This window comes from Lepidochelys kempii, chromosome 13, assembly GCF_965140285.1.
Source record: "Lepidochelys kempii isolate rLepKem1 chromosome 13, rLepKem1.hap1, whole genome shotgun sequence".
Classification (NCBI taxonomy): Eukaryota; Metazoa; Chordata; order Testudines; family Cheloniidae; genus Lepidochelys; species Lepidochelys kempii.
Window position 1 is genome coordinate 17049709 of NC_136392.1, and position 17117 is coordinate 17066825.

At 43.9% G+C, this 17117-nt stretch overlaps 1 protein-coding gene across 1 annotated transcript in view; it reads left to right on the forward strand.

The window, feature by feature from the left end:
* Nucleotides 1–5541: 5541 nt before the first annotated feature.
* B4GALT5 (beta-1,4-galactosyltransferase 5) overlaps nucleotides 5542–17117 on the forward strand; it is a 65866-nt gene continuing 54290 nt past the window's right edge. The window contains exon 1 of the mRNA XM_073309460.2: nucleotides 5542–5836. Coding sequence (XP_073165561.1) covers nucleotides 5710–5836 — 127 coding nt within the window. The 5' untranslated portion in view covers nucleotides 5542–5709. The remainder of the gene's footprint in view (nucleotides 5837–17117) is intronic.

Below are 17117 nucleotides of genomic sequence, written 5' to 3' on the forward strand. Positions count from 1 at the left end.
CTACAAGATCTTTATCAACCATTCTTAAAACTACAGTACCACCTGGAGAAGTGAGGAAACAGGTAGACAGAGCAAGACAGGTACCTAGAAGTCACCTACTACAGGACAGACCCAACAAGGAAAATAACAGAACACCACTGGCCATCAGGTATAACCCCCAGCTAAAATCTCTCCAGTACATCATCAACGATCTACAACCTATCCTGGAAAATGATCCCTCATTCTCACAGACCTTGGGAGACAGGCCAGTCCTCGCTTGCAGACAGCCCTCCAACCTGAAGCAAATACTCAGCACTGTAGGGGCAGAATTTTAGAATTACACTATAGGAATTGATGTATAATTTGATTTCATCCTGCTAGTCACCCCATTTGAATAGCAGAAAGGAATGACCCTCTGGGACTATGAGATTCTGTTTTCCCATATGCATTACAAATTGGCCCCTCTTTAGTTCTTTGTTTTAAGGTTTAGTTAGTAAGAGACAGGATTCTGTATTGTGTCTATGTTAAGTAGATTAGAGGAACACTGAAGGCCTGGGTCTCAATGTAAATTGTCTTGGTTATTGATTGTAAAACTTAGCAAGGTTTAATTTGCAATGCCTTTTTGCGCGATATAAAATACTACTGTTTGTATTCTCAAAGTCTCTGTAAAAGACTGTTTGGTCTCTGTAAGAGACTGCTTGTGTGAATGAGGAATGCATGCATCAGGAAAAGATAAGGTGTGAAGGCCATCGTTAACCAGATGCTCAAGAAAGGAGGAGCGAAGACAGTTATCGAGATTTGTTGACGCCAAAGAACCATCAACACGTATCCATGATTGAGGAAGGGCAAATTGACAACCCTGAGGTGAAAGCTGGCACCTCTAAAGACAATTAATTCAATTGAAACCAGGACAGGATGACCCTCTCAGAGGTGTTTTGGAATGCTAACACCAATCAAGGAGTAACTGGTCAGAAACTGACACAGCAAAATCTATAGACTTCAACAGAGAAAAAGGACTATAAGAACAAGATGCTTTGGCATGGGACTTTGGGTTCATCTTGCCACACTCCAGGAGCATCGGATCGCGACTGACAAAGCCCTGCTCCCCTCTGCAACCGATCTGGCTGGCCACTAGATTGATCCAGACTCTGGACTGGTAACTATAAACATCAACTGGCAGGACCCTGTGTGTGTGTGTGTGAGATTGAAAAGCATATGCTAACTGCTGTATTCTCAATAAATGCGGCGTGCTACCTTCTTCCCTATAAAGATCCCGTGTGCTTCTTATAAGTATAAGATTTTTGGTGGAAAATTGCCAAAGGGGGAAGAGTATATGTGCTGTAATTATTGACAATACTGCTAAGTGATTGATCATTCAGGTGTGCACACCCCTGGTCATAGAGATACCGGGCAGTGAAAAGGGAACCAGGTGTGGTTAATATTGTATTCACTGTTGGTATTTTATGAACTGAGAATTTGTATGATTAAGAGGTATACACACCCTCGGTCATAGAAGGGCTGAGAGACAGGAGAGAGGTTTAGCATCCCTCCCTCCACCCCGACTGCTGGGGGGAAATAATTGGAGGTGGGTATACCCCTGGTCGTAGAAGTGCCGGGCAATAGGGGGAGGATTAGAGTCCTTGCTCCGGCCCATCTGTCCGGGAAAACTATAAAAACCATAGGTGCATACACCCTCGGCCATAGCAAGACTGAGCATAAGAGGAGAACTTAGGGTTTCTTGCTCTGCCCCTGGGAGGGATTTTTATATTTGGTGTATGAACTCTCAGTGGTAGAAGGCCAAGCAATACAGAGGGGGACTTAGCGTTTCTCCCTCTGGCCCAGAGTGGGTTAAGATAATAAGCCCCGGCACTGGCACGGGCAACAGGGTGAAGAAAGGAATTTGTAAGCCCCGGCACTGGCACAGGCAAACATAAGATCTTAATTAAGGTAATTAGAAATAACAACCAAACACCTTAGATCCAAAATGTTCAGATGAAAAGAGTGCCGTAAGGAGAATACTCAGACAGAACTAAAAAAGCTGCTGGGTGTGCAAGAGATCATTCCTTTTAAACAAATCTTGCAGAAATTTGGCCACAGCCCATGGACAGAACAAGCAATAGCCAATTTCCACACAATAGCCGACTTAGAAGAAAACTGGCAAATATTTGTTGATTTATAAACCTTTAAATCCAGCAAAATTAAAAACCCTTTTTTATATACTTAACACCATTATAAATGCTGGAGGCAAAGCGGGGTTTGGGGTGGAGGCTGACAGCTCACGACCCCCCATGTAAGAACCTCGCGACCCCCTGAGGGGTCCCGACCCCCAGTTTGAGAACCCCTGTACTAATGTGATATATGCCATCATATGCCAGCAATGCCCCTCTGCCAAATACATTGGCCAAACCGGACAGTCTCTATGTAAAAGAAAAAATAGACACAAATCAGACATCAGGAATGGTAACATATGAAAGCCAGTAGGAGAATACTTCAATCTCTCTGGATATTCAATAACAGATTTAAAAGTAGCCATCCTGCAACAAAAAAACCCTTCAAAAACAGACTTCAAAGAGAAACGGCAGAAATGCAATTCATTTGCAAACTTAACACCATTAATTTGGACTTGAATAGGGACTGGGAGTGGCTGGCTCACTACAAAAGCTATTTTCCCTCCCTTGGTATTGACATCTCCTCATCAATTATTAGGAGTGGACTACATCCACCCTGTTTGAATTGGCCTTGTCATCATTGATTCTCCACTTGTAAGGTAACTCCCTTCTCTTCATGTGCCAGTATATTTATGCTTGTATCTGTAATTTTCACTTCATGCATCTGAAGAAGTGGTTTTTTACCCATGAAAGCTTATGCCCAAATAAATCTGGTCGTCTTTAAGGTGCCACCATACTCCTTGTTGTTTATGTCAGGGGAATTGTTAAACAGGTCTATCAAAGGAATGTGTATTTGATTTTCTGACAAGCCCAATATTCAGACGAAGATAATGAAGGTCCATTTTAACACATAAGCAGTAGACAGACCATCAAGACAGCAGGGGGAGAAGATGGCAGGAAACAAAACAATTTGCATTTCAGCAAACACAAGGAGGGGAAAAAAGAGCATGGAACTTCCTTCACCGCCAGACTCCATGTTGTCTTCCTCACTGCTTGAATAAACTTTACTTTGAGGGGTAACTCTCAGAAGAATCCATTTCAAAGGTTCACTGGTCTAAAAAGATATGGGATCTGAATCTCAAGTGATAAGCAACTGAATCAACTGATTGTATACAATGTTATCGTATTATAAGAGTGAGGTCTCTTCTGAAAGCTAATGACACATTGGTGATTAATATAATTGTGAAATGTATGTAATAACACTATGTAAGGAATTATGTATAGCAATGGATATTAGGCTGTACAATCTGCCCAGACAGGTGGGAATGTCAAAGCTATCTACCTGTCTCTTATGTAAATTAAGCATGGTGGAATGAGAAACAATGGAAGCCCCATTTACACAGAAATCATACAGCAGGATGGGAAGCTCACAGAAAGGGAAGAACAGCATGAGTTCATCCTGCCACTTGAAAGAACTGAACTTTGGAAGATATAAGCCAGGAGAGAAGCCATCTTGGGCATCCATCACTAGACAGACAGAAGAGGCCAGAGCTCTTGCAAGCTGAGAAAGATGGATCCTTCAAAGAAGGGGGAAGGAGAGAAGCTGAACTCTCTGGAACTGAATATAGGTGAGAAATTGGCTTAGGGAAAGATCTTTCGTCTGCAAAGACCAGGGAAACCAAACCCATTTGCTTTGTGGAAGGTCCTGACTGACGGAAAGTCAGCCATGGCTGAGAAGAAGAATGACTAGTGAGAGAAACCATCTTGAACAAAGCCTTTATCTTGCTAGATTAAGTATTAGACTTTTAGATGTGTGTTTTCATTTTTATCTGCTTGTAACTATTTCTAACTTTAATCCTTTTATGTAACATCACTGTCTCCACCTATGTCTTATTGTTAATAAATTTGTTTTATTTTACTATAATCCAACTCAGTGCTGTGTTTAAAGGGAAGGGTGTATTTACCCATTTAAGTTAATAAGCTGAGATGTGATTTTATCTCTTTACAGGAGAAATGAATCTTATTATTTCTTTCAGCTGTTCAGGAGACGGCTGGATACTTCAGAACACATGGTTTGGGGGAAATTTGGGACTCAGAGTGTGTTGGGGCCATCTTGCTAGTTGTCACCAAGGCTGGTAGAAGGCAGAATGAGGCTGTGGGGCTGTAGACAGGCTGCTGAAGTCAGAGTTACTGGACCAGGCTGTTGAGCCCACAGAAACTCAGGGTGTGACCTGCATTCTTGCAGACTGATTGTGAGTGGCTGAGGCTGGGAGCTCCACTTCAGCAGCAAAGCACTGTTAGGCATGCAGGGTTGCAGGACAAGTGGTGACACAGAATCACAGAATATCAGGGTTGGAAGGGACCTCAGGAGATCATCTAGTCCAACCCCCTGCTCAAAGCAGGACCAATCCCCATTTTCTGTTCCAGATCAACTTCACAGCCCCCTCAAGGATTGAACTCACAACCCTGGCACAACCCCTCACTGCTCTGGATTGCATCCCTGGACCCTGACCGGACAGTGAAAGGAGGTAATCGGGAATAGCTAATAGTTAATCTGCTTTAAATTCACATCCTACTTTATTCTGGATTAATTTTCATGTTTACACAAACCAATGTAATACGAAGGCAAAGAGCGCACTTCTATAGTGTGAGTAGAATTGAAGTGTAATTTGAAGATGCTGCAGTGCGAGAGGGTAATTTTCAGCCACTGTAGTGTGAGTGGGAGAGAAGGGTAGTTTGTATATGTTTGTAGACATACCATGGGCGTAACAGTGTAAAAGCCAAGAGGAGCGGACACGTGCATGCAGAAATGTGAGGGGAAGAAGAGAAGGATACTTTTCAGAGGCTCCCTGGGTGCTGTATTGTGAGTGGGAACAGAAGAGAAATGACAGAGGGTACCTCGGTACTGCAGTAGGACTGGGAGGGGTGGGTAAATTGCAGGTAATTCCTGAGTGCTGTAGTGTGAGCATAGGATAATGTGTAGACTCTCTCTAGGAGCTGCAGCACAAGTGGGGGGAACTGTATAGGGGCTCGCTGGATGCTGGAGTGAGAGTGGAGGACACTTAGCAGATGCCTCTGTAGCTCAGTGATAAGTGCTGCAAAGTGATTCCTCCCCTCCCCGCCCCCCCGTTTTCAAACTATAGTACTCCCAGAGTGCTACAGAGTGAGTAGAAGGGTGTTTTCAGGGAGTCCCTGAGTTCTGCAGTGTAAACTGAGACTAGTTTGTGGACACCAGCTGGGTGTTTCAGTATGAAACAAGGGGTGTTTGCAAGTGGTTCCCAGTACTGCAGTGAAGTTAGAAAGGACTTTGCAGATGGTCCCTCTTCCTTCTGCAGAGTGGGTGGAAGGGCGCTTGCGGCGGGTCCCTGTTCTGCAGTGTCGCGGGAGCGGAGTTTGCAGACGGCCCCTGCTCCGCCTCCTCCCCTCGGGCCCCGCCCGCCCGCCCGCCCCGCGCGCTGGCCGTTCCGCGGGGGGAGCGCAGCCGGCTCCTCATTCATGCGGCGGGGCTGGGAGCTGGCCGCGGCGGATCGCCCGTAGAGCGCGGAGCCCCCCCCCCTCCCCGCCTGTGAGCGGCCCCGGCGGCGCTGGCCTCGGGCGGGCGGAGCGGATCGGATCGGGGGCCATGCGGTGGCTCCGGGGGGCCCGCGGGGCCTGGCGGCTGCTGCCGCGGCGCTCGCTGGTGGCCCTGCTCTTCCTCTTCTCGCTCTCCTCCTCCTTCCTCTACTTCGTCTATGTGGCGCCCGGCATCGGTGAGAGGCCGCGGGGGGCTCCGGGGGATGCGCCGGCTCCCTCAGCCGCGGGGCGGGCGCGGCCCCTCGACGCGCCGGGCCGGGCCGGGCTGGGGTTCGCGTATGGCCCTGCCCCTCCCCCGCTCTGGGGGGCGGGAGCGGCGGGCGGAACCGGTGCCAGGCCCGCGGGATCCGCGCCAGCCAGAAACTTCCAGAGAGCCCGGCCCGTGCCGCTGGCCAGCGAGGCTCGTTCCCCCTCGGAGGCCGTGAACCCTCCTCCTCCTCCGGCCAGGTTCCGAGGCCGCCCGGCGCTGGGCTGGCCGGCACCTGGCGCCGCCGGGGGTGGGGGCGCGTAGGGGACACGGCTAAACAGGCGGCTTCAGGCGCGGGGGTTGCCCCTGTAGTCTCCAGACGTCGTAGGGAAAGACCGCAGAAGCGGGTGGTTTCTGCTCGTACAGTTTTAGCCAGGGTTAGCTAATGGGGTGACAACGCCGGGAGAGCAGGAAATGCTCCGTAATACGCCCGAGAGTTTGGGGTGGGTGTGTGTGTGTGTGTTTTTTCCCCCAAAAATAGAAAAATGACACAATCTCTATGTCCGGTGTAGTCCCTCGTGCCAGGGGGCAGGGGAGAGCATTGGAAGAGGAAGCAAGTTTGTAAAGCTGATGAGCAATGACACCATTTTCCCTTTCAAACTGCGGTCAACCAAATAGCTATTCGCTTTAGAGGCACCTAGGCTATGCAGTTAGACTATTACTAATTCAGTCTGGTGACTGAGGGTCTTACTGCTAACTACTGAGTTATGAAAATGGTAACTGTTTTTAAAAAATCAAGAATGCTGTATTATCAAATGTTCTCTAGTTGATTAGTTGGACAAGTTTAGTTTCTAATCCAGTACATGGTATACTAGGTATATTTTATGGAAGAGTTAACTTGTTTTTTCAGAGACTGCACCACATCCTGATAAGCCTTTTCTGAGAAAAGGAATCCGGGCAGTTTTCTTGGGTTAGAGCAGGGGACCCCTCAGGCAAGATTATTGTATGGGGGATCGTGAGCTGTCAGCCTCCACCCTAAACTCTGCTTTGTCTCCAGCATTTATAATGGTGTTAAATATATAAAAAACTGTTTTTAATTTATTGGGGGTGGGGGGTCCACACTCAGAGGCTTGCTTTGTGAAAGGGGTCAGCCGTACAAAAGTTTGTGAACCACTGGGTTAGAGTTATCCTGTTTGTGCATAAGCTAGTTCCACTGTCTAGTGCAAACTGTTGATCTGAAACTGAAAATTCATGGTGTGGGTTGCACCTTCTAATGTGAACAGCTTGAAATCATGTTAGAAATGAAATGCAACCAGTGTGCTTAACTAGCAGTTCTGAGAGTGTCCTGGGTTGATGGTCAAGCTTGCTATAGAGATTAGTTATATATTGTTAGTATTTTCATCACCTTCAGCATACTTTAGAACACCCACTATTTCTAACACGCAGAACTGATCCGTTTAGGTTCTGTTGGTATAATATGAAAACTGGAAGGAGGGAGATATGTTCCCTATGTGTATTACATTTAGTAGCTGTAAATTAAGTCTTGGAGACTTCAGGTGCCTAATACAGCATAGATTCACATGAACATAAATTTGTATAATTAATCCATTATTTTCTTTTTTGGTTAAAATGCAGTTTGGTTTCAGCGATTAAAAATATTTCTTGAATTGGTTTATGAGTAGATCATTAACTTTTTGGTAACAGAATATGGAAATCAAAAAAAGCCCATGTATATATAAAAACCTGTAATGCGAAGTATGTGTCATGCATTATTCCAGCCTTGCAAAATTCTACTTTTTCCTCTGATCTAGGACAAATATTTCTGAATTCAGAAAATGTTCAGAAAAAATTTAGAATATGTTCACTTACCATCAATCCACCTTACTAAAGGATGGGCTGGTAAATACACAATTTTCCAAGACTGCATTACTTCTGTTCCAGTTTCTGAACTCTAGTTGAGTCTGGGCCCTCATTTATGGCCTGCTATGTATTCAATTCTGAAGCCACTAATTTCCTGATTATTGGAGAGTTCATTGTAAATGAGTTAAGGTTTATCAAAAAAGTGTTAATGATTTAAACTCCTTCCAACAGAAACCTTCTCCTCATTCTTAGAATGTCTCAGTGTGAAGTTTCAGAGCTACAGCTCACGAAAGCTTATGCTCAAATAAATTTGTTAGTCTCTAAGACTAACACAAGTACTCCTTTTCTTTCAGTGTGAAGTGTATACTGGCCTTTAAGGAGCTAAAACTTCCCTCTTACTTCCCTCTTACTTACTTCCCTCATAGTGCACCACATGCATGCATGGTGGAATGGGCAGCCACACGCCAAAATGCAATGGCGAGTAAAGTACACCCAGAATGTTGTCTGAGTTCTGTCAGAATCCTTTAATCTCCTGCCTTTTTCTACAACCTTATTCTTACCCAGGGCTTGGGTAGTAATGGTGGCCTATCTCTGTATTGTATCCACTGTAGACATCTGCAGTGCTATCTGAAAGTTTGGTATGCACATTTACCAGCATGACTTTATTGACTTGGCAGCTAGAGCTAATGCTCTGAGGGAGGGGAGTTCTGCAATCCTTGACAAATTATAACATTCCAAAATGACAATGTGGAAGCAATAGAGAAGTACTGTCTAGCTCTTATTTGGGGAGAGTCTGAAGTGATGAGGAAGGGCTTGGGGAAAGTTAAGATTGGTGTGTCTCTAGTTCTTAAGTAACTGTGCTGTAGTTCTTAATGGCTCTGCTGAATGGGGAGTGAGGTGGAACTGTAGTAAACATTTTTATTCTGAATGCATCCGATGAAGTGAGCTGTAGCTCACGAAAGCTTATGCTCAAATAAATGTGTTAGTCTCTAAGGTGCCACAAGTCCTCCTTTTCTTTTTGTGAATACAGACTAACACGGCTGCTACTCTGAAACCTGTCATTTTTATTCTGTAACTCTAGCAATGTTTGAACTATCTGAGGCTTTCTTTAGCAAAGCAATGAGCTCGGTCTGTTTTTTCTTACTCTGTGAAGAACCTGTCTCTGTCCTAGTTCTAGCCCCTGTTGGATGCCTCAGTCAGGAGAGGTTGAAAGAGATCTTTCAGCCAGTCAGCTATAGAATATAAAAGGTGGGCTGATCTGCTGAACGTTTAATCCAATACACCTTTGTATCATTTTGTATTGTTGTAGTCTGTATTTGAATAAAAATATAGGAGTAGAGTAACCTGCAGTCTTGACCACAAATTCTAGATGGCTGGTGAATGCAGATCCTTTTAGGGAAGGAAGCGTTCTGTTTCTCTTGTTCTTGCTGTCTTTTCTGAAATGAATCAATGTTTTCTGCAGATGTTTCCAGGTTGTTTATTATGAGTGTTCAGGCTTGGATTCCCAGTTTTCAGCTAGGGAAAAAGAGAGCAACCCTGCTCTTTGGACAGAACTCCAGGTTCATTTTTATTATCTTTTCTTCAGAGGAAGTGGAGAAACTCCCACTTCTAGGGGGTGACTTCTGGGTTCTACTCAGTGTGTACATTCACTATCTGCATCTATAAACAGGATTTTAAGCGTACAATGTTGCACATACAGTACTTGTGCTTTCTAAACTCCTTTGTTTGAAGTGCCAGCCATCTGTTTACATTGGACCATAGTTTTCTTCTAATGAGACCTATTATTGCAACATAGCCTTAAAACCCCAAATCTTCAGCCCAATCCAACTTCCCTTGCAATTCTGAAGACTCTGTCCTTAGAGTTGCTTTGATTTGTGGAGGGAAGCATATTCAGTGGTTCCAGTCTAAACACTGCAAGAAATGTTCAGATCTAACATCCACTATAGCTATCTCCCAACTGGCAATTTGTAATTCAACAATACTAACTATATGCTAGTGGTTGTAGACAGAACTTGAGCTTCTTTACCTGCTCAGAGTGACAGTAGTAAAAATACCAGCATCCAGTCTACACTGGTGCTTTCACTGTTAAACACCAAAGGAAATTTTTTGAAAGTTGTGAGGTGTACAAGGCCTTACAGGATTAGGTCCAAATAGCCCACTTCTCTGCTGCTGAGAACCAGTAATTCCCCTTGACCTCAAAGAGTCATGGGTTCTTAACTCCTCACAAACTAAGTCGTCTTGTCTGTGCAGATTTAGTACTGATCTATTTCAGTTGGGCAGGGTGTGATTTTTGTAACTGAAATAATTAAATCTGTACAATTCTGTGTGTCGATAAATTTATACCTGTGCAGTTATCTTATGCTACTTTAGCTTATTTCCCTAAATTTACAGGAATAAGCTACATCAGTATAAGGGTACTTATAACTGCATCTTTCCTGGGGAAAGGGATGTGGTTGTGTGTTTACTCTGGTTTTAAGCCAGTATAGGTAAACAGTACAAAAACTATGTAAACTCATGATCTGATCCTGCATCATCGTTGTTGACTGGACCTGCTGGCCTCAACTGATCAAAACTGCAAACCTCTTACACTTCTTGAACCTGAGAGTTAAGTTTTAAAAACAAGAATTAACTGTACAGGAACTGCTCACTTAAAGTCATCCCAGTTAACGTTGTTTCATTTTTACTTTGCTGATCAATTAGGGAACATGCTCATTTAAAGTTGTGCAGTGCTCCCTTCTAATGTCGTTTGGCAGCCGCCTGCTTTGTCCACTGCTTGCAGGAAGAGCAGCCCGTTGCAGCTAGCTGGTGGGTGGTTGGAACCAGGGTGGACCGGCAGCCCCCCCATCAGCTCCCCGCTCCCCTAAGTTCCCAAGGGGGTCACTAAAGGCAATTGAGGGTGTCACAAGGCATTAAAAATTGTATTGTAATCTAAAGCAAAGAAAATTTTATTTCCCCTCTCCCTCATGCACTGACCCTTCAAGATCAAGTATTTCTGTCAACCTTTTGAAACATGCACACAGATTAATTGTACAGGCTTATTTATACATTTTTGACTTGTACAGTAAATGTGAGGGGTCCACACAAATATTGGACTTTGTATAAAGGGCTGCCAACCTAGAAAGTGTGAAAAACACTGTTCTAGATTAATTCCAAAATCTTGAGACAAAAAGAATAATTCATTGGCACTAATGAGGCTAATAACCGACAAGCATCCTCAGCTACTGGACCAAGTTTTGTAGAAAACAACAAAATTCTGCAATTTGCCTACATTAAAGCAACACTTAACAGTTGATCACATTTTAAAACCACGGGTAAGGATATGCCTAATTCTATAGGAGATGTAAGCCCATGTGAGGGGAGGGGGGCAGTATTGTCAATGCCAGGGTCAAAAACCAGAAAGCAGTCTTTTGGGTAGGAGAGGTTTTTTGCCCATAAGCTGAGTGCTCCCCCCCCCATATTTTAAGATTTTATTCTGTCACCTATCACCATAGTATCTAATAACATTCAAGGTAATATCAGCAGAAATAGTGAAGTTCCTGAGGTGTCTTCTCTTCCCCTTTCTCCCTTTTTGGAGTGACAATGGGGGAGTCCACTTATTTGTCGTCATCAACATCATATGTATGCAGGGAAGAGTTTTGAGACTTTCTTCTCCAGTTAGTCTGGGTGGGGAGTCCTGCCTGGCAGCAAGATAAAACTGTTAATGTAGTCTCTTGCTGTTTTGCTGTAGCATGAGCTGAGGACCCCACCTCTGACAATGTGTGACCTCCCTCCCCCACCCCCGAAACATCTCAGTATTTGTGGGATCACCCTCATGCATCTGGGATACTAGGTGAATGGGTGCTTTAGAAATAAAGGTAAACCCATCCTGTCTCCCCTGCAACTAAATAGTCACTGTCTGAGATGCAAGAATTACTTGAGAGAATTTGGTAGGATTTGAACCCTTCTCACCCTCAGTGCAAGGAGACACGATCCAGGAGGTGCACTTCTCTGCTTTCTCCAACCCTTCATCTCTTCCATCCCCAACCATATTCTTTTCTTGCATGTTACTTGGCTTCCTATAACTCGCTCTCCTGGTTGTCCCCTGGGATCCCTCTGGGTGTTGCTGCCCTCAGTGCCCATTCTTCAGGCCTCCGCCTTTTCCAATTGCCAGAGAATCTTAAGATCTCAGTGTTGTAACCCCCATCTGTTAAACAGGTATCAACCAACATTCTGTTTATGCTATGGCTAGCAGGAGGGCAGGATTAAACTGTAAATCCTCCAGCTAGCACCAGTATACATGCAAATTAGGTGCACAGCTGTGCATATGTTAAATGCAGGAAAGTTGTTGAAAATTTCACCATTTAGCCTTAACTGCTCTAAAGAATTCTAATGAAAAATGTCCACTATTGTCGCTAGTACAGCTGCACTGGTGTGAGCCACACTGTGGGACTTGGTGTAGATGGGCTGCTAGTACAATGTCAGTTAGATTTGCTCTGATTAGATTTAACTGAGACAATGGTGAAAAAACTAGGGCTGTCCAACTATTAAAAAAGATAATCACAATTAATCATGAGATTAAAGAAATAGTTGCTATTAATCACAGTTTTAATCACATAGTTAATAATAGAATACCAATTTAAATTTATTATAAATGTTTTTGAATATTTTTGAAACTTTCAAATATTGATTTCAATTACAACAGAATACAAAGTGTACAGTGTTCACTTCATATTTTTATTACAAATATTTGCACTGTAAAAAAAGTGCAAGCTATAAGTCAAAGCATGAAGGGGCATACGAATGTTTAACATATCTGGCATGTAAATACCTTGCAACTGTGCTGCGTGAACATCTGTTCTCCCTTTCAAGTGACATTGTAAATAAGAAGGGACAGGAGTGTCTCCTGTAAATGTAAACAAACTTGTTTCTCTGAGTGATAGGCTGAAGAAGAAGTAGGACTGAGTGGACTTGTAGGCTGTAAAGTTTTACATTGTTTTGTTTTTGAGTGCAGTTATGTAACAAAAATTCTACATTTGTAAGTTGCACTTTCACAATAAAGAGATTTCACTACAGTACTTGTATGAGGTGAATTTAAAAACTAATTTTGTTTTTTAAAGTGCAAATATTTGTAATAAAAAGAATATTAAGGAAGCACTGTACACTTTGTATTCTGTGTTGTAATTGAAATCAAAATATTTGAAAATGTAGAAAATATATATAATTTAAATTGGTATTCTATATTGTTTAACAGTGCAATTAAAACTGTGATTAATCGTGACTTTTTAAAATCTAGTTAATTTGTTTTGTATTAATTGCTTGAGCTAACTGCAGTTAATTGACAGCCCTAGAATAAACTATTGCTTGTAAAATTTCCCTGGGCCTAGAGCAGACAAGGCTTCAGTTGGCATGTTCATTGACATTCTCCTGAATTGATAGGACAAGTCACACTTCTTTGGTGCTATTTAAGCTTGTTGGTGTGTTTGCACATTGACAGTTTCCATCACAACCAGAAGAGCTAGATAACTGTCTTTAGCATTGTCCTTTCCTTAAGCTATTTTGGAAATATCTCACTGGTACTGCTCAACCAATGGGAGTAACTGTGGGAGTGAATTTCAAGTGACTGCCACCATTTTAGGCAGTGTCTAACCCCTCTCTGAACAGATCTACACAACCATGGTTGTCTATAGTGATAGACTCAAGGAACTCAATCTATTTAGCTTAACAAAGAGAAGGCTAAAGGGTGACTTGATTACAGCCTGATGACATGGGGGAACAAATATTTGATACTGGGCTCTTCAGTCTAGCACAGGGGCAGGCAAACTTTTTGCCCTGAGGGCCACATCTGGTTTCTGAAATTGAATGGAGAGCTGGTTAGGGGTGACTGTGCCTCCCCAAACAGCCAGGCATGACCCAGCCACTGCCCCGTATCTGACCCCCCACCCACTTCTTGCCCCCGATGGCCCGCCCGGGGACCCCTGCCCCATCCACACACACCCCTGCTCTTGGTCTCCTGACTGCCCCCGGACTCCCCACCCCTAACTACCCCCCGTTGCCCCATCCAACCCCCACTCCTTCCTGACTGCCCTGGACCCCTCGCCCCTAACTGCGTCCTGCCCCTAACTGCCCTCCCCCCAGGGCGACTGCCCCCCCCATCCATGCCCCTGACCGCCCTAACCCCTATCCATGCCCCTGACCACCCCCCAAACTCCCCTGCCCTCTATCCAACTCCCCTTGCCACATTACCGTGCTGCCTGGAGCACCGGTGGCTGGCAGCGCGGCTGCACCAGGACATGCAGCCGCGCAGCACAGAGCCTGGCCTGACCCGGTGCTCTGCAGCCCCGCCGCCGAGTGCTGTGGGGAAGAGGGGTCAGGAGCGCAGGGACTGGGCAGGACAGTCCTGCGGGCTGTAGTTTGCCCACCTCTGGTCTAGCAGATAAATGTATAATGTGATCCAGTGGCAAGAAGTTGAAGCCAGGCAAATTAAGACTGGAAGTAAGGTGTAAATTTGTAACAGCAAGTGTAATTAACCATTGCAGCAATTGATGAAGGATCGTGGTGGATTTCTCTATCAGTGAATTTTTTAAATCAGGGTTGGATGTTTTTCTAAAAGGGATGATCTAGAAATTATTTTGGGGAAGATCTATGACCTGTGTTATACAGGAGGTCATACTAGATTATCACAATGGTCCTTTCTGGCCTTGGAATCTATGAATGTGATTTAAATGCTGACAGCTTGGCTAGCACGTACAGTTTTGCTGTAATAGTGGGAAATCCTTAAAAGAACTTCAAGCTGATATTGTAGGCAAAGCCTAGGGAAATTAAAGGTCAAATCCTGTAGGAAACAGCCAAACTTGTCAGGTATCCATGGGGAACCTGAAGTTCTTGGGATTTGGGTTTGACCCCATTTTTCTTCTCTGAACCATAGGTAGCCCCACCCTTTCCTGTTTTTGACAAAACATCCTTGCTCGTGAAACTATCTAGTCTCCTTAGCATCCTGCAAGCTAGAGCCTGCACAGAGTGAAAGAATGAATGTAAACACACCCAACCTCTAATTCTCCTTGGTACTTGAACAAAATACTCCTCTGTGCGTGAGCACACGTGTTGAAATAAAATCTGCCTTCCCGGCCCACGTAAGAACTATTTACTTCTGCTGATTGCATAAATGCAGTGGGTTTCCCTCCGACCCCAACAAGCCTGTGAATTTTTATGTTGTTCAGTGCTTCCTGATTTCACTGTCTTGTTTCTGGTTTGGAAAGGGTTATTAGAGAGAATATCACACAACCATTAATTGCCATTGTGCATTATGCCTCATGGTAAACTGAGTGGCACTCTTAACATGGATTGGTTGTTAAAGACAGAGTTTCAAAGGCCCAAAGAGCTGCCATTTCATATCTGGGCTCCTTACTGAAACAGCAGTCTGTTTTTATTGACTTATGGTAAAACTACTCAGGACAACAAATAGGTTAAAGCAGTGGTCCCCAACCTTTCTGTTGTGATAGCATATTCATGTTCCCAGAAGAGTGTGGCAGGCACTGGACGACCAGCCTCCGAAATGCCCCCGAGAAGCATCATCATCAAGAAGTGCCGCCGCCGAGAAGCAGCGGCATTTCAGTGGCAACACTTCTTGGTGGCGTTTTGGTGGCGGGTTGTCCGGTGACCATGCTCCCTTGTCAGTAGGCAGGCGCACATAAATGCCCCGGTGGGCGCCCTGGCACCCGCGGGCACCGCGTTGGCGACCACTGGGTTAAAGGGATGCTATTGAGAATCATAGGACGTTTTTGGTTACTTTCTTAGAACATGTCTTGTTTCAGTGTCTTGCTGATAACTTCAGTAAGGGCCATAAAGCAAACGTGGTTTAAATCACAAAATGCAACTGCACTGGCTTTAACTGTGCAATAAACAAAAGAACCACTCATCCATGTCCTTCAGTCTGTTCCCAAAGTTCTGAAAATAGGGTTTTCCAGCTTTGTTTCCAAGTCTATGCTTGCGTCCTCCAATTAAAAATAGTGTACAGTTTCACAAGGACACATGCCCAGAAGTGAATTTGCATAAATTGCATACATACACAGAAGCCAACACTGAAGCAGGGAGTTGTAAATCTACACAGAAAGAACTCAGAAGCACATAGCATTAGTTTGAGCTAAACAGTTTCATTTTAAGTTTTAATCTATACTGCCCTGGGCGTTCCTTAACTATCACATTTTTGGTAGCTTGTTGAACCATTGCTGTAGAAATCTGTGTGGTTTTTATGCTATAGTCATAGTGGCTAGTTTAGCTCTCATAAAAATGTAGTCCTCTCTTGCAAATGCAATTTTGAAACAGGAATTAGGGAGTAACATCCAACTTTTTATCTCAGTTCAAAATAACAGCTGTGCTTTCGCAAATTGATTGTGGAGTCAGTTACTGTTCATTTTGACCATTTTCACTTAGGAATCTCCAGCAACTTGTTTTTGGTTCTCTTTCAGGATTGTTGCTACATTGACTTTAATACTTAGGAAATGGAGGCCTTCACACCGGAATTGTGGAGTGCCTTCTGTATTCCAGAAGTGTTTTTCTTCAGATTTTACCTTTGACAGGAGGTTTTTTCTTTAAACCTGGGTTTGCATTGGGAGTCTCATTTGTCTGAACCTGGAAATGCAGAGAAGCTAAATCATTGGGTAAAAAAAGCCCTTCTGTCTAGTAGAGTTGTAATTCACTTTGGTTTTACTTCCCCAAATTATTAGTGGATAATGGATGCCTGTTCCCAACTCATCATTGGGGACTCTGGTTATGGTAAAATAACAAGAAACTTGGTTTTGGCATGGTAGCAAAATTCTTGAATGCATCTTCTCTTCTCTCCCCAGTGCTTAGACATTTTCTCTCAATAAACAGCAGTGCAATAAAAGGGAATCTAAAATGACACAACTGCTACTAATGTGTCATTCTACATATTGCTCTTAACCTGTTGTCCTTCCCTGTAAAATGTCTCACTTATTGTTGTCAAATGTGATTGATACAGTTTAATTGTATAATGTATCATTTTGACAAATCTCAAATGCTTAGCAGTTAGTGGTGGAAATGTTACCATAAGGTGGTGAGGGAAGCTGGGCATAGCTGAGAAGACTTGGAGGGTTGTGATGGTAAGCATTGACATTGGAAACAGCTCAAGAGCTATTAGCAGTGGGCAGTGTGGAAAAGGTGGATTGTAATTTGAGCTCTGTTTCACAATGGAAGACAGTAAGGTGGGCGGAGTCCTACAGAGAGGTGGTCAGGTTCAGCCCCTTCAGAGATAAGTGAAGGTGTGAAAGAAGAATACCAGAATTACTGCAGCAGAGAGAGGGATTGCAGAGGGAAGGGCCTCAGACATCAGTGATTTTTTTCCCTCCAAGTGAGAAACAATCTCCAGGAAATATATAAGAGGCAAAATAAGTAATGAAGACACAAGCAACGCT